This window comes from Mauremys mutica, chromosome 19 (genome assembly GCF_020497125.1).
Source record: "Mauremys mutica isolate MM-2020 ecotype Southern chromosome 19, ASM2049712v1, whole genome shotgun sequence".
NCBI lineage: Eukaryota > Metazoa > Chordata > Testudines > Geoemydidae > Mauremys > Mauremys mutica.
Window position 1 is genome coordinate 21655941 of NC_059090.1, and position 24035 is coordinate 21679975.

At 38.6% G+C, this 24035-nt stretch overlaps 1 protein-coding gene across 6 annotated transcripts in view; it reads right to left on the reverse strand.

Moving 5' to 3' along the window:
* The window catches only part of VMP1 (vacuole membrane protein 1), an 87101-nt gene that overhangs the window by 37323 nt on the left and 25743 nt on the right, over positions 1 to 24035 (reverse strand). For all 6 annotated transcript variants that reach the window (XM_044993471.1, XM_044993474.1, XM_044993469.1 and 3 more), the window contains 2 exons: positions 11873 to 12040; positions 5951 to 6082 (listed from right to left, as the gene is read on the reverse strand). In XM_044993471.1, coding sequence (XP_044849406.1) covers positions 5951 to 6082; positions 11873 to 12040 — 300 coding nt within the window. The remainder of the gene's footprint in view (positions 1 to 5950; positions 6083 to 11872; positions 12041 to 24035) is intronic.

The following is a 24035-nucleotide window of genomic DNA, read 5'->3' on the forward strand; positions in this document are numbered from 1 at the left end:
ATGAAGTAAGGAAGCTAACAAAATCCTGGGTAAGGGAGACAGCACAGCTTATACATCTGATTTGAAGAGGAACAGAGATCATGATCAGAAATTTCTGACTGGATATCAGCTTCCCAGAAAATGCAAACTAAGATTCAGAGATTTATGCAGTAGTTACTGATTATTCTGCAGAGACCATCAGGAGAATTAATCTCATCTGAGACTGCAGTACTATACATCAAGTGTTAAAGACAAATTGTGTCCTGAGATATGTACATGGAACGCTCAGTGACAGCAACATGAATTCCCCATGAACATTCAAGGGCGGAGTTCAAACTAACTGCTCGTTCACAATTGCTATATGATAGCAGCTCGCAACATCAGAAACTCACATTGGACTCTTTTTGGCATGATGGGCTTTTATTGCAAAACAACATGAGATTTGTCACTGGACTAATTTCTGCTTTCAATGCTGATAGTGGGCCAGGCCATTTCAAGGTGATCAAGATTTCTAACTTGGTGACTTTGTATTAGGAAATTATTCATTTGCATGTTCCAGATTTAAAAAACATAGAAGCATGTAAAGAAGTTTTAGTGCATAGAGCCTCTACTGCATTTTGCAAAGGGCATTTCAAAGAGAAAACTGGAAAGACATCTTCAAATTAGTTTAAACAAAGGTAACCTAATGCTTCCTACTGGTTATTTTTTCCTTATCTGTAAACAGGTGTGCAAATGAATAGAACAATGCCGGCACAAGACTGCTGTATTTATTGCCTATAACCAAAGAAATCAAGCAAGAAAAAAGGCTTATGTTATTACTCATAGCTTCTATTGTCAACAGTCTGGCTATATTAACCCTTCATTGCCCCCTTTTCTTGGGAAGTCCTCTTTAATATGGTTTCCAAATTCAAAGTTTTCACTGATCCTTTACAAAGCCCAGAACAATCTACTATTCATCTCAAAGTTGATACTAAAGACGATACTGCTATTTAGTAGGCTCTTTCACCCATGAAAAATAATTTCACTCTTAGCTCACTATAAAGCCCTGTATTTCACAGAAAGCTTCACCAGAGTTAGATCAGTGTGAAGTTATATTTTTAATTCTGGCCCAAGGTGAAAGGGTTAAAAAAACCTCCCATACATGTATTAACAAATGCATGCATCAAACTTCAGGAATGCACAATGTGCAGACAAGCCTCCTGGTGGCCACCCATTAGGAAGCCTAGACCAAACACTGACAATCTCTTTCTTGTACAGCACAATTAATAAAGACAGGAAGCTGATGAGGGAAGGGGGCAACTGGAAGACTAAAAGAAAGATGAAGAATGGCATTTGGAATTGGGTCCAACAAATACTTTCTGGGAAGGAAAAATGTCAAGATTTCCACTGTACTGTTCTTGCTGCACTTCCATTTTCTTTACAACTCCCCATGCACTATTTTAAGCACAAAAATGTCTTGCAAAAAACCAAGGCAACAAAATAACCTTTCAATCCAACAAGCTGGCAACCAAGGAAGCCTTTTAGAGAAGTCATATCTGAACATGATGGTTAATTTTGTTTTACCCAAGAAACAGATCAAAATTTAATTTAATCACAGACCAGCTCTACTTTGGTAATTACATAACATTTCGACTTATTCATGCCATGGGAGTGAAGTCACTGTGCCGTGTCAGAACATACAGTGCTCCTGTCCTCACAGCAACCATGGCTGGGTGTGGTGGTGTACTTTGCCCCCTTTTTTCTGAGACGAGAAACTCTACATTAAGGTGCGGAAAAGCAACCCAACTCAAGGCACAAAGCCTTGAAGAAATGCTAGAAAGATGGGTTTAACACATATCTACTGGCCAGTATCTTGGAGTTCATCAGTTTAACTCATTGCCGACAAGCAACATACTCTTCAGGCAGGAAGTTGTTCTATGGAACTCCTGACGCAATACAAACCAAAGCAGTTACAGCGAACTTTAATACAAACCCTCTAGAGTCCACGTTGACAAATTCTTTAACAGGCCCTGTGGTTACAGGGAAGCTGGTTTCACTCTGAGTCACTCCTGTTCAAACAGTTTACTGGAAATGGAGGGGAGGGGGAATTTTCAGAGAAGTCATGTGATGGCCAGACAAACCACAACCAGTAAAGGTTCAGTGGAGTCAAAAACAGGTCCCAGCAACGGCTGATGCTCAGTGCACAGATGGCACTCAATCATTTACAACGAGTCCTGTTTTATCTCAGGGTTTATATGGTATTAACCCTTTTTCAAGTTTGTATTCTTTAAAGGAAGCCAGAACATAATTTGTAAAGTAAACAAACAGCAAGTAACCGATAGTAACACAGGCAACTAGAAAATATTTTTTTACAGGGAAACTTGGCTCACGCAGCAGTGCACAGAAGCAAAGCGCAAGCACTCGAAGTGTAAATCATTAGTCCTTAAAGAATATGCCACTTAAATATGAATCCAAACACACAAAGTCACTAACGATCAGATGTACAAAGAAGATTGAATTAGCTTTCAGGCCCCCTTTAGTTATGTTCTCCTCTTAGTAGAGAGCAGCATGGTATCGCAAGGGCCCACGCATTCTGTACTTTCACAGGGTTGTATTAAGTTGCATTAAGCTTTGTTTTCACCACAAACTTCATCAGCTTTTAAGCTGTTCAGTACGATATAAAAAGAGATGCAGACGTCAGAAAATCCTTTACAATCGGTAACTATCATACTGGCAAAAACAGAGACAAAAAGTATCTATAGGAAACTGTACAGTTACATGTGCACTGTTATTGCCCATGCGCTGCTCCAGCACTGAGTAGTAGATTCAACTTCCCCTAATTGAGAGGCTGGTTTGAAAGGTTTCACTAGTGATATTCCTCATCCTTAGAGTGGGGAGCTCTGATAGAAAATTTCAGGACACTGGTCCTTAACTGGACAGAACAGAAACGACAGCCTTTGGAAAAACCACTATTAAAATTCTATAAAAAATACAATTCATAATATATAGAGGAAATATTTACCGTATCACAGGCCAAGTTAGTTTAGTTATACAGCCAACCGTGCTTTGCATTTACTGTAGTGTTCCGTGAAAAAGCAATCCTGATTAGCCAAGGCAGAATTACAGTACTGCCAACAAGACGACCAAGCAGAATAAAAGGCGACATATGAAGCAACAGAAGATGTGAAGCTCTCTTTAGTTAACTTACACTAACTGTAACTGACAAACAAAAAAGAAGAAGTGGTGTTCCATTAAGATGAGGGGCTTTTTCTAAATATATTAATGGAAAAATACAAAAACAGAAAGTTACACATTAGCCAGCTCATGGTTTTTCTCAAAAAGTGACTCAAGGAGCCAGATCACTTGGACTGACGGTTTATGAAAGAAACCTGCTCAAATACGTTCTTTAACTTTAGGGAGACAATATTCTTCCCCTATGCAAATTTTAACGGAATGATTGGTCTAACCCATCATACTGTATAACCCATTTTAAATCATTTTTTTCCATTTAGTCTTTTTTAAAATCCACAGAGAACATTTTTTTTCCTCTTCTGTCAATCACACAGACTGGATATTACTTGACAGAATGCCACAAGTATCCTCATCTGTTTTGCAAAAACGATGGTATTTCTCAGAAACAGTAGTGACAAATTTTCTAAATTAAAAAAAAAAAAACATACAAAACATGCACAATGCCAAGCAATTTGGCTCTGCTTTGTAGGCGGCCATAGCAGCTCATTAGAACTAAAGGAGGAAGCTATTCTCTAATACAACACACCTATTTTCACACTTCCCAAATAAGTGGGGAGGAGAGAGGCCTTTATATTGAAAGGATTCCTTTCAGTGTTAAATGGCACCAAACATTTGTAGTTTTCCATTGGCATCGGATTGCCATGTTCTCTATACCCTTGGGCACTGAGGATCAGAATTGGATAGTGAGGCAAGCTGATTTAGGTAACAAAAACATTGCTATTCAGCAATTATAAGGAGACTTTAATCTGCACATGAAGTAGTGATTGTGCAGTGCTTCACTTTTGCGAACGATGCCAGGATTTGCTCAAGGCCGTAGGATGAGACATTCATGCGTGCCTCTCACAGATATCTAACAAAAACATGATAGAAAGCCAAAAGCACAAAGGAAGTCATATTAGCGAGTGGAAATTACCGTCCAATCTTAAATACTGGAATATTAGTTTAATAACCATACTACAATTTAATCAGATTGTTATAGCCTCACGCTGGAGTGTCTTATAGGCATCAAACTGCAAGTGAAGTTTTAAGAAATGTCATCCTGAAAACAATATGCTTCAATCCAAACTCAATTGCTGAGAAAATGAAATCAAAGCACTGATAAATACAATGTTATTTATTCTCGACGAACGACACAATTTCACTTGTTCACCAATCACACAGTCATTGTAGTTAAGGGTATTTTTGGTCTATCTTGACATGGTTCTCACTAGCAAAGGTTTTGTATCCAAGAATCCTACCATGCATTTTGGAAACCAATCTTGGCTGCACCTAGAACTTTAAAAATCTCACATAACTTGCTGGGAGAGTCACAGCAAATAAATACGGACAGTAGTTCAGTTTCGAGTCATGTATTTGATTGGTTGTGTGTTTTGCTGGGATTTTTTAAATATGTATATGGCTCAAGGATTGGTTTGAAAAATTAACACCTAGCAATGGGGCAAAAGTCAAAATAGGTGAATTTTTGGCCGTAGGCCTTTTAAAAGATGGATCTCTTAATTTACTATTATTATTTATCTAGTGCCAATGTATTAGGCATTTTCCTGAATAGGTATTAAGATGAGGTGCTTGTCCTGAAGTGCTGGCAAGTTAGATAGCATTAAATACTATGATTAACATTATTAGACTAGAATTAATGTTTGCAGACAAGTCCAAGGAAACCTAAGGCTTTTTCAGAAGAATATTTTCAGAGATTCTTGGGTTTATCCAAATGCTCTCTCTCTCGGGACTACTTTTTCCTGCATGCAATAACTTATCAAAAGAGAGGCTAAGAAACATTTATACTTCTTAAAAGTCAAGACTGGGTGTTTTTTTTGCTACAGTAAAGGGTTGGTCAAAGAGAAAGCAGAGTAAACTCTTTTCTAGTGCATAGTAGATAACATTAGCTTGATTCCTTCATATAAAAATCTATCGTGACCCACTTCCACCTAGTGGTTCAGTAGACAAACAAACAGGAGTAAAAAGGAAGCAGAATACAAAGGAGAAATTCAGCAGCAAGACATTTTTGAGAATTCCCCCTCAGAATTGTACGTTTAGAAACTAAATAGTTTCTGAACTAAGGCACACAGACTGCTGACCTGAACAGAAAGCTATTAACAGTCATATACTCAATTAAGATCTAATATGAGGCAATGCAAGTTGTAAGAAATCTATCAATAAAACTGAATTGAAAAAGGCTAAGAACAAAAAGATTCAAAGCAGCTTGGTTGCTTTTCAACATCAGGAAGAATATGTTTCCTCAGGTTAAATCGGCCAAGACACTGGCAGCACAAACGGCTAGTGGCAAGGCAAGGTGAGTATCATCCAGTGAAAACAAGTTGGCTGGCGATTATCTCCTCGTTAAGAGAGATTTAAGAAACAGTTTGGCAGTTCAGCTATTTCATAATCACAGTTGGTTTAATGACTCCTACATCATTTATTAGTGGGCCTCACCTTCCCTCTAATACTTCCTTTGCTATATTTGTAGAACTTTTTTGTATTTGTAAAAGCCATTGTTTGCCCTAATTTTTTTTGTCTACATTAACATATCCCTGCCTTAACGGACTATAAATTCTTGTTTGGTTTTCTCCACATGTCTCTGTATCCAGTGCAGGTTCTTTTCTAACCTATGAGCAGCCCCTCACAAAGTCATATTGGTTGCTTTCTTGCATGTTTGCTTCAATGGAACTGTTGTCCGCTGCATCTTAATCTTGCTGTGTTTTGTGATAATTAAACGCATTCTAATGTTTTGCAGTGTTCTTACTTGTGCAGCCTCTGCATGTTCCAGCATCTCCTCAAATTCCTGATACTCTTCATCATCAGGTTCAGCACCAGAGAGTCGGGCTGCTCTGGCCATGAAATAAGGAGGCAGTTCTCCAATAGCTGTGCCAGCACCCTGGGAAGAGAATAATGATTTTAATTTCATTGTTCTTGATTAGAGCTCTTTAAAATAGCTCAACTGATGTTCACAATTTTTCTTGGAAAGTTAAAAAATACTCATAATAAGAGTCACAAATACATACACCTCTACCTCGATATAACGCTGTCCTCGGGAGCCAAAAAATCTTACTGCGTGATAGGTGAAACTGCGTTATATCGAACTTGCTTTGATCCATCGGAGTGCGCAGCCCCGCCCCCCTGGAGGACTGCTTTACCGCGTTATATCCGAATTCGTGTTATATCGGGTTGCATTATATCGGGATAGAGGTGTATAAAGTTTATCCCACCAGAACTGCACGAGTCACTTGTTTCCAATGGAAGCTTATTATTGTTACCAGATACACAAAGTTCTCCCAGCTTCAAACGTTACCTAAGTTACCCTGAGAAACTACATTTTTCCCCTCTCTTAGGGCTTGTGTGTGTGTGTGTGTGTGTTCCAAACTAAGATACGCAACTTCGGCTATGCTATTCACGTAGCTGAAGTTGAAGTAGCTTAGTTCGACTTATCTGGGATCCTCACGGCAGCGAGTCAACTGCCGCGGCGCCCCCATCGACTGCGCTTACTCCTCCTGCCGAGGTGGAGTACAGGCGTCGATTAGCGGATCGATTTATCGCATCCAGACGAGATGCGATAAATCGATCCCCGATACATCAAACACTACCCACCGATCCAGCGGGTAGTACACATGTACCCTTAGTTTAGCCACATGCATTCTCCCCGCCACCCAAACTATAATTCTGTAGAGTTGTAATATAGCTGAATTGTCCGTCCTGAGACTTGGCACACTTGTTTATTGAAAAACATTGCCTCAAGTTCTATTACAGTTTGAGCAAATGAAAATATTGCTGAGCAGACCGTAACTTATCTTGTATTTTATCTGTCCACAAAATGGGGTCAAGAAAGCCAAGAGAAATAAGAATCAGAGTAGGGTTGCCTTTTCGCTGCAGGAAAATGATTGGTTTTCTCGGGACATCAAATGACTCATTTCAGCCTTGAGGGTAAATACAGTTTTAGTTTAAAAAAAAACAGAATTAGACAGAGATAAACAGAGGATAATGAAACAGGACCTTGGATTAAATGCAAATGGTTTAAAATATAGGACAGGTAATAGCACAATAGTTGGGCGCTTTGTTGGAAAAGTGCTAAACCTTAGCCACATGCAGATGTCTTACTAAGAACCATTAGCAAGTGACAAATGCTTTTACATTCCTTTAAAGCAGCATAAAGTCCTTCAGTTTCCTTTGTTCATATTCTGTATGCAGCTGTATGTAGGGAAGAATCCCAGCTGCTTTGATTTTAAACACTAAAAAAATACATTAGTTGTACTATTACTCAAACTCAAACTCCCTGTTTGTGTAGTGTATAAATACACATCCCTCATATGCTTGTCTTCTTATTGGCCACGTGTAACAAATCTGCATGAATACAACACCACCAAAACATTAGCCTGTCTATTTCTGATACATGGAAAGCTAAGCTTGGAAAGAGTTATAGCTATTTTTCAGAAAAAATAATTTGGGATTATGTTCTCAAGGTGATGCAAGAACAACAGAAGTAATGTTTGCTTCACAACTATGTGCCAATTTGCTTGGCTTCATTTTGTTAATGAAGGAAAGGTTCATGTGTGTACTAGAAGTGAACTTTCCTTAAATTGGTTAAATCCAGAGGTGAAAGTAAGCCAATACGGTCCGATACAGTGTACCGGCAAGAGCCAGTATGCTGTGCTGGACTGGACCGGCTTCCTCAGCCTGGTGATTTAAAGGGCCCAGGGCTCCCTGCAGCAGCCGGAGCCCCAGGCCCTTTGAATCGCCACCCGAGCCCCGCTGCCGGAGCTCTGGGGTAACGGCGGCAGGACTCCGTCGGTGATTTAAAGGGCTCAGGACTCCAGCCGCTGTGGGGAGCCCCCGGGCCCTTTAAATCGCCACTCAAGCCCGGCTGCCGGAGCCCTGGGGTAGCGGTGGCAGGGCTCCAGCGGTGATTTAAAGGGCCTGGGGCTCCCTGCACGGGCCGGAGCCCAGGGCCCTTTAAATCGCCTCCCAGGCCCTGCTGCTGGAGCCCTGGCGTAGCGGCAGCAGCTGCTCTCTGGCAGACATTTAAAGGGCCTGGGGTTCCACTGTGGTAGTGGCGGCCGGAGCCCTGGGCCCTTTAAATTGCCCCTGAACCCCGGGGCTCCCAGCCGCCTCTGCAGCTGGTAGCTCTGGGGGTGATTTAAAGGCCCCAGGACTCCCAGCTGCAGCCGGAGCCCCATGACCTTTAAAACTTGATTTAAAGGGCCCGGGTATTTAAAGGCCCCGCCTCTTCCAGTTGAGTCCACGCCCCCCGTGTGCAGGCCTCTAGCATACCCGTAAGTCCTTTACGTTACTTTCACCCCTGGTTAAATCACAAGGTCTTTGTTACAACACATCTCAAAAGTACAACGAGATCATATGATTCCATGTCTACTCAAGACAGATTGCCTTAATATGTAAAAAAAGGGAGCATTTAAGTGATCCAAACCAACAACTATATACTACCTTTTGCAAACATGGCTGTTTACTCTTACTTTTAAAATTTACATCTGGCATTTGCGTAGAGTTCCCCTAGATCAACAAGGAATTAGAAAGCCAAGTGCTAATCAATATTCTTTTGCACAAATACATACAGTTAAAATGGGAAACTAGTCATCTAGAAAGCTTCTTTTAAACTTTATTCTGGTCAAGACACAGACTGCCTGATCTGTCAATCCTGAGAGATTATACATTTTTACATCTTCAGATAAGGTCTAATAAAAAACACAAAAAAGAGATGCAACACATTTAAGGTGCTATTCAATTCCTAGCTTCTGTGAGGTGGAAGGCTCTGAAAACTGGCCTACCCCCCAGCAGGCTGAAAGCCCTTTAAAAACACCTTCTGCAAGCCAGGATTGGTGAGCCCCATTATATACTGATTGTCACCTTTTGATCAAAGAGGATGGGCCAGGATCCACTTTGGAGCCACTCCACATGGTTACACACTAATTGTCTAAAAGAAATTAGTGTTTAGTAATGTTGCTTCACTCCCTCATTGGGCACTAGGATGCTGTCAGCAACACTTCCGGTCCCTGGTCACCCAATGAGCTGGGGAACCTGAGAATTAGACAATGCAAAAGGCTCCCTCTAATAGCCCCTTTGTGTTTGAATTTTGAACAGCTGTATTGACAATTTCAGATTTTAGAGATTACTAGAAATTGGTACACCTCTACCCCACTACAACACGACCCCCTATAACACGAATTCAGATATAACATGGTAAAACAGCGCTCCCCGGAGGCGAGGGTGGGGGGGCTGTGCACTCCAGTGGATCAAAGCAAGTTCAATATAACGCGGTTTCACCTATAATATGGTAAGATTTTTTGGCTCCCGAAGACAGCGTTATATCGGGGTAGAGGTGTAGTTCATACCTTTTTAGTTTTCATGAGTTAGTTTCCCATAATCAGGCACTAATAAAAAATTCAACCTACTATTCTTGGTTTCAGTTTGCAAGGAGCAAAATTAATATTGCTATTTATTTGTCAGATTTTGAGTTACTAAAATCGTTGGTCCATTTACTTCCTTTTCAGGAATTTAGTATTGTGTTCCACATAAAAGGATGTTGGATTTAACAGTGATAGGACCAAGAATTCTTCAGTGGTTTCTACAAAAGCAAACTGGAGTAAAGACGAAAGAAAAACAATGGAAGCAGCAGCGCAGCTGCCAATTTGATTTGACCTACAGGAAATTAATAAGCAATGTTTAGGTATTCATGAAACAGTCCAAGAAAGGATAACATTATAGTAGACACCAGCGCAGATTGAAGATGCTCCCATGGGGAAATCTACCACAGACAAAGTTCAATAAAAAGGTAGCTGACAATATATTTGGAGGAGGGTAGGAAGAAAGAGGAGATAACAGAAAACGTTTTGGCTTGCTCAGATAGTCTTGTAATTCCCCTGGTCTGAACCAGCAAGCAGCACAAAGGAAGGCCTGAGAAGGTACCTCTTGTTCTCTCTCTCATCTCAACATAGGGTACAATCAGTTGCAAGGCATGCAATTGTGTGTTCATTTCGGTCTAAGCTACTTAATTTTCAGTTAGGTCAGTAATTTTATACATTAACAAAGATGTGCAGCAAGCACATTTATCTTGAGCTACGTTTTCCTTGCAACCCTAGAACTTCATTTTAAATGATATTCTTATTGCTCCAACTTCATGAAGACTATGATGTAGAGCAGTGGGGAAAAAAACAAAAAGAAATCCTGAACTTACTGTCTTATAGACGTTTGTTTGTGGGAGATTTTCAGTTAACTCTACTTATTTTTCGAACATTAAAACATTTATGCAATTTTGCTCTCTAGTTAGCAAAAGGAAACATTAAAACTGTATATTGTATTTGTTTTTGAGAGGGCTGGGGGTTTGCAGTTCTTTCCTTGTAAGATTTTTTTTTTAAGTATTTCTACACTGTACTTGTAAACCTGTAATGTGTATGATCTACTTTAACTTCTTTGTTGGAGATAGGGTCACTGACAAGTTTTAAAACCGTAATAACCAAAATATAAAGTCTATTATAGGTTATTTTCACACCTTTAAGGCTTCCAGAAACAAGTTAGAAAAGATTAGATATATACTATAGGGATCCCATTCCATCCCTCACGTCTGAATTGGAGAACCAAGTATTTAATAATTAAACCAATGGTCAGAACAGGAAGTCATCAGTGGTAAAATGAAGCCTTTTGGCATAAAAGCAGTTCATAACAGATGTGTTTGTGTAAGTTTCAGTTCAAAATAGTTTATATTTTATGGGAAAAAACATCTTAGCTGACCAATATTCTTCAATAAACAAATTTTAAAAAGTCAAAGAAGTGAACACGAAAGTAAAATTAGAGTACATTTCCACATCCACCTCACTAAATCCCTGTCCTAAGTGTGCTTCAGTGTTTAGCAGCTAACTTTTTTTTTCTTTTTTGCCTTATAAGTAGGGTGACCAGATGTCCTGATTTCATAGGGACAGTCCTGATTTTTGGGTCTTTTTCTGATATAGGCTCCTATTACCTCCTACCCCTCTCCCAATTTTTCACATTTGTTGTCTGGTCACCCTACTTACAAGTGAATGTTTTCATCAGGAAAACATTGATTTTTAATTTCAATGCGTAACATGTGAACAGGCTACATGTAACTCAACAGAAAACGGATGCAACCCCAAGATCAGGGCATCTGCTACAACATTAAGCCCTGATCCTTCCACAACATATGAATCACTTCATTCACTTGAACATGCCCATGGACTTCGAAGGGAGTATTCATGAGAGTGAAGTCACTCACTTGCCTCACTGCTTGCAGGATTCAGCCCTTAATCTGCAAGCGCAGCTGGGGCAAAGAATCTTTCAAAAACTTGTCTTTTGCACTGAGTTTCTCAAAAATGTCATGCATTTTCTGCTAAAGTACGTAGAAAAAAACAGTTACTCTTTGGAAACAGAGGTGATTTTTATAGAGCTCTACAGAAGAAATTCTTATAAGACAATAGAAGATTTCTTTCTTTCCTCAACCTTACTCCAACCCTGGAGCGGATAACTGACCCAACCATTTTCAACTGCTTCTGTTTAATACATTTTTAAGATGCTCAGATCTAATAGAGACATCTAAAGTGAATCAGCAAATCATGCCTCCAACGTGAATAGTTACATGTAATTGCTGTCAGCAAAAGCCAGCATTGCTATGTTTATTTTAGGTAAAATTGTATAAGTTAAACCTTACCCACATGCAGGCCTCTACCCTGACTTTTGAGATTATGGTCCATAAAGAGACGGATCCTTCAATCCCCTCCTCATCAGGACAGATAATTTGATCAGGGTACGGTGGTTCAGGAAAATTAACTGAGTTACATTCATACGCAGCAAGTGTAACTGATGCTATGTGTGGACCCTGAAAAATATATCAGACAAGAACATTTCAGTACATTTTGTGTGCATTAAACAAGAGTTAGCTTTACTGTAAATAATATTGCTAATAGGAAACCTATCAGGACACAAAATGCATACAGGAAATGGACTTCCACACTTGACATTAGACATAGTATATAATGTTGTATACAATGGTCTTAGCCTTCCGATGCATGTGAGTAAATAAACCTCCAACTCCAAACATGAGAAGACTTAAAGTGCTCCTGTTTCAGTTTTAAGAGACTATGAAGTTAAAATACGTTTCTTTGCCTGTGTTACTGTAGACTTAAAACTGGAAGAACTTTTAAAAAAATCAAAGTATACTTTTAACCAATGTTTTGGGGTTTTTCCCCATTTCATTCCACACGAACAATTAATAAAAGAAGCTAAGTAGTCTTTCCGTTTCTCATGCATTGGCACAGACCAGCAATGTTTGAGATACAAATACTGAAAAGGAATCTTTACATCTTAACAACAACAAAAAAATGCAATTATTTCAAATATTTTAAAAAAGATCCCATAAAAGTATTTCTACTGATTTCAGTTTTGCAAAAACAGGTTTTACAAAACTTAGGTTTTGAGCCTAGTTGGGCTTGACAATATTTTGAAGTGTTCCTCCCCTTCTCTCCACTCTTTTCTTAAGATATCAATTAGTACGCCAGCCATCTCTTGTGCAAGTCACAGTCTTTCTGCTTCAGTTTCCAATGTGTAAAATGGGAACGGTCTGACTGAGGTGCTCAGAAGATTGTTTGTAAAGCGCTTTAAAGTTCAACTGTTGTGCAAGTGCCAAGTATCATTATTAACAGAATTAACCTGACACGGACTCTGCCTTCTATTAAAGGTTACAAACCTGTTTTATTGAGACCAGATCTCAGGTACAGATGGCTTCAAATGTGTACAAGAACTGAAGTGCAATATAGTTAAATAATGGAACAAACTGACATTGTATGACTATAAAATAGTAAAATTACTATAAATCTGTGCAAATAGTTCAGATTTATCTTTATGCTGGACATCAGGAGTTTCAAAACAAAGAATCAGCTTAAAAATCACCTTCCAACATCTGTGTTTCAGGAACACGCTTAAACTGTATAAACTGTTTAGAAAGTTTGCAAAAAATCTGTTTTAATAAAAATACCTCAATTTCACCCAAAGTCTTAGCCTTACCAGAATAAATTCATAATCAATTGTGTTTACATAGACAGCAAGAATTGCTCAGTCTTTAGCTTCTGCTATTAATTACATGGTGGGTTTTTGTCATCATTTTGGGAGATATTCTGTCAACAATTTTCCTCTGTTTTTTCCTTAAGTGAGTCACGGTCTATTAGACCAGCAGGGAATCACAGTACAAAAATCAAATTTAAATTACATTTATTATACAACGAATAAATCTGTAAATGTGACGATAATGGGTAAAGAAAGTTCTTGATGCACACCTACTGCTTGGACAGCTCTCTTTCCCTTTACACGGTATTTTAAAAAAATTATTTTAATACAGAGACCAGGGACTATTTAGGAGAGTTTATGGACTTCTTGCAGTTACTGGGTGAAATTTTATGGGCTGTGTTAAGCAAAGAAGTCAGAGTAGAAGATCACTCTGACCTTAAATATCTATGAGAATGAGCAGCTTACTGAATTCTTCTCTAGACATTGGGAGGTGGTTTTTCATTGGGTTCACTCTTGTCAATATTAGCAGTTTCTCTGAACCGACTGGAACAATGGAATTACAAAATTTAGTATATGTAGCAAGTTATTTTAGGTACATGAAAGAGTGGGAAAGCCCTACTGAGAAAATATCTGGTCTATTTTAATTTTCAGTTGGTAACTTTGGCTATCGGTCATAGGCTATTCAGTTCTAGACCACTGTAACAAGTAAGAAAATTCCCACTTTGCTGTCACGCCAATTCTTTTACCTGTACCTCTCCTTGTTCTTTTGTTGGGAGACTGACCTAATGCTCAATAGGCACTAACCTGAACTACTTTCTGTAATTATTTAAATAAAGTTATAGTTCTGATTTCATGGTAAATTAGGAGCAATTCCATCAAAGGAATTGCACTGAAGTAAAGCCAGTGGGACAGCAGATTCAGACTTGTTAAATACCAAATAATTGTTCTGATTCTGTGGGGATAAGACACTGTAAAATGGGTGAAAGATTACTAATTATCTGCATTGCAGTACTTTCTAGAGGTCTCTTAGGCTGGACCCTGTATGTATCCGTAGTAAAAGACAGTCCCTGCCCCAAAGAGTTTACAATCTGAACAGACAAGACAGACAAAGGGAAAGAAAAAGAAAGTATCCCCTTTTTATACATGGAGAATCAACATCAGAAAAGATTAAGTGACTTTTCCAAGGTTAAACAGCAAGTCAGTTGCAGAGCTGGGAACTGAATCTAGATCTTGAGTCCTCGACCAGTGACAATCATAAGATCATCCCTTCCTTGATATGCCCTAAAATCTCAAGGAATCTTGATTTTTTCCCCTCCTATACCCAGATAGCTTCATGCATTAAAAGACCTTTTAAGGTTTTGTGCCTCAAGCTGCAAGCGCCAGCTATTCAAATCTGCACCATAATTCTCCTCAGCTGGAAATTTGCATGGAGGAAAACCCCAAAGTCAAGTGCCATTGCTCATGGTCTCTTGAGGGTAAGGGCAAGTTCATTGCCAAGGTTGTCAGAGATGGTATGTGAATCAAGAAGTACAATTTTCAGTTCCACAAAATTTGGAAGACATACCACAGTATAATGTAACTGTGGCCAGCTGTGATGAAAGACTGCAAGTGCAGAACCGGTTAGTTTCAATCTTATAGCAGTATAAGAAAAAAAAAGTACAATTGCCAACACAGTAATGCCCTCTGCCATCGTTCCGTAAGTGAAATTACCACTATCTCGAAGGCCGAGATTTTGAAATGAAGGCTGGTGGACAATTTAAGATAGGTCCCTGCCTGGAGAAGCCTACATTTTAACTTAGAGCACAGCAAGTGAAGACGAAGAAAATGTAATAGAGGGGTCTACTAAGGACAATTGTTATAAAAGCAAACCACCCACACACATAGCTCCTATTCACTGTTTAAAACTTGCCACAATTAATATCCTAGGTTCCCTCAGATCTTTTAACACGTGTTGCCATCTCTTGGATGCCTTAATTGTCTCAAATATACATCTTCCTATTAACCCAGCTCTAACAGTTTCAACAACTGAAGTCTGCAAAAGGAAAAATCCTAACGCAAGAAGCAGCTAATGGAAAAATACATTTCAGAATAGAGCTGAAAACATCCCTCCAGCCACCTGACGGCTAAACCAATTTAGCACAACTCTTCCACTGAAATGCAAACAATTCTATAATGGAAAAAAGTTGAAATTATGGATCCCACAGAAACCATATTTTAACTGGAATAAGGAGTCAAATGTAAAAGGTTCATTTAGAATGATGATCAAGTGTGGCGTACTCAAATTCAGAACTAGCCATGTAAGGGAGGCAAAACAATCTTGTGCCCTTTACTTAAAGCAGCTGAGCTCTGCTGCTTTAAGTAAAGTCAACTGGACAACATACCATGGTTTGGCAGACTGCATGTGGTATTTCGGATACGTGCTTTTGTTCCAGGTCAGACCTGCAAAGCCCACATACAGTACCTATTCTCAAGAACCGAGCCTCCATTATGAATGTACAATGCCTTGGTTCACAAGTCCATAATCTCCCCCTGAATCGCTAACACAGTGGTGGGCAACCTCTGGGCCACGAGACAGTTTGTTTACACTGACCGCCCGCAGGCATGGCTGCCCACAGCTCCCAGTGGCCGCAGGTTACTCACCACTGGACTAGAAACGTGGTCCTGACAGGGCAAGAGCTGTGGTATGATCATATGATAAATGTTCAACAAAGACAGGTGCCATTTTATTTTATATTTAGCAATAACGATAGTCAAACTATGTGGGTGAGGTGATTTTCAAAGACACAAATGGGAGTTGGTACCCAATTCTCATTGGCTTTCAATGCAATTAGAATGGCCAGCGCCTCTAGGTCCTTTGAAAATACCAGCCTATTTTCGTCAAGTGTTTTCTTTTTGCTCTTTGAGTCTAAATATTAATCCTCAGTCACAGTTTTTTACTTTTATCTCATACACGTACCCATGTTGGCTCACCGAATTTTCTTTTTAAAAAAAAGGCATTAATGGCTTTTCCAAAGTTTGAGTTAATTTTTATGGTGGGTCAATTTATTGTAATCTATTAAGAAATACCTGCTGCTTGAGTCTAATTTTAGGTCCACTTTTAAATGGACATACATTTTAAAATCACTCCAATCCCTATTATGATAAATAAGCAACAGCAAAATTGGTAGGTTTAGTAGAGGCATTGTTTGTCAAAGCAGCTAGAAGAATCATTAAAATGTCAAGTTAAATAATATCTAATCACCAATTTTCTCCTCTTCCCCCCCAACCCTATTTTCTTCTTTTTAATTGCAGGGGCAAGCACCGACAGGGGCAAAAACGTTGGAGTCAGTAATCTCCTGCTGATTAGGGGGAGAAACATTTGCTCTCCACACTCTTACAACGACCAACAGGAGCCTGTGGTTAGACTGGAATGTGATTTGTTAGAAATTTTTGCGCAATTTATAAATCAAATGAGACAAGGGGTGGTCATCAGTAAGGACTTGATGCAAATCTATTTTTGGCAAAAGTATTTCAGAGGAATCGCTATCTAAAAAGCCCTGATTTGTTATAAAAGGGAGCTTTATTTGAACCCATGGATACATTTGGAGCCCTAGATTTATTTTTAGTTCAATGCTTTGATCAATCACCAGAGTTAGAATCTACTCATTGTTATTCTAGGGTAGCGAGTTATTTTGGAAGGCAACATTTAAAGCCTCCAGAAACGCAGATTTCTTAATAGGTACAAAATATATTTAAGTAGAAGCAATTAGTACAGATTTTTTACTACCTTCTCACTCAAAGAAAAAAGAAGGAGGGGGGGAATAAAAATTAAGGCTATGTATTTCAAGATAAAGTCAAATCGCATCCTCAAAAATGTCAGCATGTACATTACATTAGAAAGTCTTTAAGGTAAGGGGAAGTGAGTATCAAAAATATCCATGGTATTTCTGTTACTTATCACTTTGGTATCTATGCTATGAACAAAATTATGGAGCATTGAACTATATCAAATGTGGTTTTCTCAGCTCTCTCTTTACAGATCATTCATATTGTTGAAATGATGCTAGCCCCACAAGTCCATCTAGCTCTAATTTTAACATTTTCTATTTAGGAAGATATAATTTTAGACTAGTTCTAATTTAAAAACATTTTATGACGAAAAATTATACCAGTTCCACAGAGGTGGGGGATTATCTTGAACGCATTCTGGTGGGCTAGAAACTTGTTTTCTTCCTTGGATATGGAATTTTTAATACTTGGTACAAGGCTCAACCCTTACACTAAAAGGGGAAAATGTGTCATTCTATATTTGATTTAAGATAAATAAGAAAAACAAGAGCTAGTTTCTCATGGGAAACAGCCGGCTAGCTTTGCCACAGCCTGCGACTCATCTCATACTTATCTACTAAGTCATTACACCTCTCAGGAAAGCAAGACTAAGTTACAGCACCTTTTATCTTCAGGACTGGCGGGCAGCTAAACACACAGAAAACTGTTCATTTCAGATGTGACTAAAAGGGAAAATTGGCACGGAGATAGTTGGCTAATAATCCAAGGCATTTTCACCCCCAACTGCAACAGCTGGGAATCAGAGAGGTTGCTAGTCCATATTCATCTAATAAGTACAGACTATGAGCACATGCAGATTTCTGACTCTGGGAAGTTTTTTTCCCCTTCCTCTTCTGAAATCAACCCAGTCTATCCACATATCACTAGGGCCCAAGAATGCCTAATGATTTCACATATTATCTGAGTTGCAATGCAAGCTGTAAAGCGGGAGTTAAGAACAAAGTAGTTTTCTCAGCTTGGAACTTCTTTAGCTTTCCAAATCGTTTGGGCTAGCTTTGATGTACTCATTTTGTATTCCCATATTTGCACTAATTTTACATCGGGAACCTAGACATTTAATTTAGCACTTTTCTATTCCCACCTCAGTAAAGTCTTTCCCCTCAGAGCATGGCTAATGGAAATCCCAGATGATGAACAACACACTCTAAACACAACAGAACAAGAGTCACCAGGGGATGATGCATGTGGTGCCGTTAAACGTGCAGCATAGCCACAGTGTTACTTCCAGGAGAAACTCCGGCTTTGGCGTGATAGTATAACAAAATACAGCCATTTTACAAGAATACTTATTGGAAATTAAAGATGCCACCCAGAACACCCGTCTGCCCCCACAGTAGACAAGCAGATTTCTGGTTCCATATCGGCAGAACTGAAATGCGAGGCAAGGTAGGAAGTGTGAGGATTTATACTCTGCTCCTGTCCTCTCTCAGCACCCATCTGCCCTGAGGTCTGCATTCTCCCACTTTCCTCCTTTAACCAGTGATATATTTTTATGATCAGTGAAGAGCACATTACAATATCAATTCAAACTGACATGGTATTAAAGCCTACTCAGCCTTTCCATGGTTTGCTGTGTTATGTTTTGCCTTCTCTCTGCCCTGTTCTTGTGAGCAAAGAGCAACATGAAACATACAAAATTCAGATCTGCATATGGAAACAGACCAGAGGAAATAACAGAATGTCTGCATGACTGGGAAAACACAATACACTAAGTTTATTATTGTAGGGTCTCCCAGCAAAGCAGTTTGAATTGCAGACACAATGCGGAACAGAACTGAGAAAATAAAACAAAACTTATTTTCATAAGAGAGTTTGAAATATGCAGCTTGTCAATCTTTGAAAGATCAAAATATCATGCCAACCATCTACTCTCCTCCCTCGCTGGACAGAACTCCAAGTCACCTCTGCTGGCTAAAATGTTCAATATTGTTTAAGTGCCACCACTACACTAACATCTTATAGACATTTAAAGACTAAGTGCCAGGAAGCCATTCCCTAGTGTATTGCTTCACCTCATGCAAGAGGTTTATTATAATGATTCAAATGTTAGTCAGGCTTCAGAAAAGATGTCTAGATTCTGATGTATGACCACTTTAAACACCACTGGGAAGACACACAACATTTCTATGATTGCTAAGAATTCAGTTCCCTGCTCTGTATATATTTACAATTAATACGGACAGATAAACATGAGCATGGTTTGTCCCACAAGACTCACATTTTATGACTTGCACCCTTAAAATAAACAAGATTTCACCTGGAGAGAAGACTTAAGAAAATTAGCATAAGAAATTTACCCAACTAAATTGGTAGCACTGCACAGTTTAATCCACTAGGACTCTTGCAATGCATAGTTGTGTTTTTAGTCTAAATGCTTCCAGCATCAAGGAGAATACAGCCCATGTGGAAATTAACGAGGAGTTCCCATCAAACAGTGATAGAATTAATTTTCTAAGCTCCATGTTGAGCCATGTGTTCCAGGATGTTTCACTTCATTGTAAATAGCTTAGGACAGCTAAAGGAAGTTGGTTTTAAAGGCATGAAGGAAACAAATGAGACAGAAACAGAGTCACGAACAATCCTCATACGAACAGGCGTCATTTCAATATATTTCTGAATCATATTCTGTGTTCAACACACATTTTTCTTTCAACTACCTTACCCAGTCAACAACAGTAATCTGATCCCAGATATTGGGCAGGACAGAACTGACCCTTGTTTATTCTGTTCTAGGCTTGTAAGCCGACATGCAAACTGGAAATGGACACTTTCTTCAGCTAGAAGAATTACAGGCAGGGGGGAAAGAAAACACATTCCCCATCTTGCTAAAGAAGCAAGCTCTTTATTTGTTTCTCACATTTTTCTACACACATGGAACCCATCAATCTTCTAATTACTAACATTAATTTTGAAGGATGCATATGACAAGGGTAAGACTCCTTGCAAAGTAGTGGAGAATCAGTAAAAGGCAGAGTCTTCCAGTCAATAATTTAATAGCAACATTTTATACGTGAACAACAAAATGGAGGCTGCCATTCTGGCAGCTTTTAAAAATATTTGTTCTTACAATCAAAGGCTGGAAAGGCAGGTGAGTGCATGGCATTTGCAAAATTACCAAATAGTAACTTTGTTCCAATTCCAGCACGGGGCAGAAATGAAAACAAGTTTGGTGATTCTTGGAAATAGTGTGACCACTTCACAAAATTACCACACAACTGAACAAAAACCCTCTCCAGTGTTACCAGCTCTTGCAGGAGTCTTGGGATATTCGGTGTTCTTAAAAGCCCAGCTCCTGGAGTTAGATGATTACAAAGAAATTGCAGATTTCATTTAAGAAAAATAAGATTTTCCTGCCATGTAGACTTAAACCAAAAAAAACACCCACCATGACCTGACTGTACCCTAAAGGCCCAAAACCTAGAGGCAAAATAAGAACCCCCATATTTGTTGTTTGTTTAAAATTTCATGATTTAACGGCAACCTCATGACTTCGGAGGGCCTGACATGGTTTTTGAATGATTGGTGTTGGCAATAGTATTTGTACAAGTTAATTAACCAGTGATTATTGCACAAGATGTTTGGATTTTAAGTCAGCAGATCCCAAACTGAATTACCTGACATTTAGGTCAGACCAAATGGGTCTTTTTTCAGTTCCAAGCTGCTGAACTCATGGAAGAACAGTTTGTGAGCTCCTGGCCCAATCAAACAAACCCCAGAGCTGATTAGTTCATTTTTGTGTTTCAATCTCCAACCTAGAAGGAATCCAAACACACTCCTTCTGTGCCCACTTAGTTGTAAGGAGGATACAACATATTTAATTCATCTTCTGTCTTCATAAGACTGTTTTTATTACTTGTAGTGGACGGCAGTTACTGCAATGTCACTTCCTTTCTTTTATTACAAGATGATTTTTCACTGAGGTTTCGTTACAGAGACTAACCCCACATATGAAAGCTTTGAAGAATTTAACGTCCCTTCTATCATCCACACACAATGCATTCCTGTATTCTGCCACTGTGGGTGAGGCCTGGAGGTTCTCGTTACACTCTTACATTTCCTGTTTGTTCTATTTCATACCAAGACTATCAATGAAAACCTATTCACCAGTTGCTCCACTTGGCTCTAGTGGTAATTAGACATACAAATTCATTTTTACAAATATCACGTAACTCCTAGAGTTAAAACTGTTCCCCCCACCCTGCTTTTCTGATCTGTAAGGGATTCACTTCCACTTAGCCATCAACGTTAGGACAGAAAACAAACGATCAGCTCCACGAGGCCATTGACCTTTTGTTTTTGCACAGGTTTTTTTTAAATGAGCAATAATTCTGAAATTGTTTTCTGCTTGTCTCAGTTTCATCTACTTTTGCAATTTCTATGCCAGAGATGAACTGAAACCAAGTCACGAGGCAAGGGGATTTGCTGAACACTACACAGCATTCGCAAGCAATACTTCAAACAAGTGCTCCACCTAGCGTCAATTATTATTAAGGTATGCACTGCAAACCAATCATATGGTCACAAGTTCAACTGGCAGCTCATTCATTACTTTTTGTAACAGCAAAGAGACCTCCTTAAGTGATATAAATTCCTTGCATATGACTAGCTACCTCTGGTCATCTGCTCTTCTGGTAACTAGGTGATTCATTCTGTTTCTGTTTGAAAATGCCAGCAATTTGTGAGAAGTTATTTTTGACTGTAGAAAGCAGCAGTGGGACCATGGAAAAAATGTCTGAATTAGTGGCCAAATAGATTTTGTATCCCTACAGAGCTACATGTCAATTTCTATTTTTAAAATGTTATTTTCAAAAGAGATGTAAGAAAAACAGTGTCTTAAGGAAATTAAGCCAGCAGGCTTGTTTTGAAAAGTGTCAGAATGAAGATTTATCGGAAGAATCATGTAGTCTTCTTCCATACTATATTTTAAAGCCATATTCCATTCCAACCTTGTGCTCAGAGTGACACTTAGTGGCAACGGTGAGCGTTGTTTCCCAAAAGTCTAGTTAAAATGTTGCATTTTTCACTGGATTAAAAAAACAAAAGCAGCATGAAACTAGAAACCGATCCAGAGCAGCAATTTTAGGTACAGTCTAATGTCAAGGAAGTTCCTCAAGATAACTAGTAAATGGCAGTTAAGTGTAATAATAACCTTTAAATATTAAACATTGACACTCAGGCACACTCAATAAGATCCCTCTAGTAGTCAAAGAGCAACAAAACCTAAATACAAGCAATCAGATTTGAATTGATACTAACCACAGTCCCTTACTGACAGTAAACCACTCCTAAAGTAGAGATTGCTTTAGATTTTAATACCTACCACTTCATGCAGGACTGCCACCCCCATGCTCTTTTGCCTTCTAATATTATGATCTACCTCTCTGTGGATGGCAGGACGAGTAGCTGGATTGAGATCCTTTGAAGGATCCAGCCAAACCATTGTTTTAACACTTGGAAAATAACCAACTAGGCCAGAGAGAGCAAACATCCAGGGTCATTCACATATTGGATCTACTGCACACATAATTCTACCGAATTATTTGCCAAGCTAACAGTTTGCTTGTGCATAGTTTTTCTACTTTTACTATAGTTGTACATATCAAATATAGGGCTATGTATTTAAAAAAGATACACCTGTGTCATATATGCTATATGCTAGCACGTCCCAGAAGTTGGTACTTAATAGTGAAAACATTACTACAAGTAGCAACAAACACTCAGAAGCACATGGGTCGGCCTGACAGCACTATTATATAATCATGTAATTGCATTTTCAACAATCTCATTGTGCATTCAGATTTAGTATGAGCAATTAATTACGAGTAATTAAAAAAAACCCACTTTACTGGTGCTCTACTCTCCACTCCCACTGAGGCCTGATTTGATTTTCACATCATTTTGAAGTGTTTTCATCAACGGTATCAAAGCAGAAATCCTTTTACCTGCTAATGATGTGTGCACAAGTAATTTATTGTTAGATCTGGTTTAAATGAGTATGTTAAAAATGGGAGGTGAATATATATTAATAACAAAGGAGAATGTATAATGTGCAATGAACACAAAATCTTTTACCTAGAGTGCTTGGGGGTTATTTAAAAAAAATCTGATATACTGGACAGCTAAATGAACCAGTTTGAGAGACCTAATACAACTGTATGATGAGTTGGAGATCTTCTGAATACACCTATTTTCACCTGGACTAATAATTTATACTGCTCTTCTGTAAGACTTCCATTAAACTCTGCAGTTGCACCTAGCAGTTAGTACTTTGTGTTTCCTTTGATGTAGGGTATAAATTCTCAGATTCAGGAGCTATCGGATACAAAATTGATAGTATACTACACATACACTTAATTAACTCAACACTGCCCTTAGCAAAAGAGAAAAAAATTAATACCTTTGATCCTTAAATTGGTAGCATTCTGGAAAGTCATTAAGAGCTCCACATATTTACATTTAGAAGGATTATATTTTTATTGTTAAATGTCTGTAAATGTCCATTTCACCATACACATGAACAGATGACAAATATTTCCATAGATTATAGCAGAAATTTATAGACTGGCAAAAAAGAAAAATGCTGCTTGAGAACTTATTAGAGTTTGAGTTAAGGATATTTAATTAGTATTTTTTGACATGTGATGTTGACAGTGTTTTAATGGTATAAAGCTTTAACTTTTTGAATCTCAACATTTACTGTCATTAAATAATTATTGTCTCACCACCCACCATAATTTTGTGCAACTGTGAACATTTAAATTGACGTCAATATTATCTGTCAAAATTATAAAATTAAAAATCTATTTCTGCCAAGCCTACATACATTGCAGATTTGTGTTTTTACATGTGTAGTGCCACCTAGTGACTGCAGGACCAGCATTACTGCACATAACTGAGTTAATGCAACTAAGTGACACCATGGTTGAAAACAATCAAGAAGTGAGAAATTCTCAAGTTAATGGTCCACAGAACAGCCATTGGGA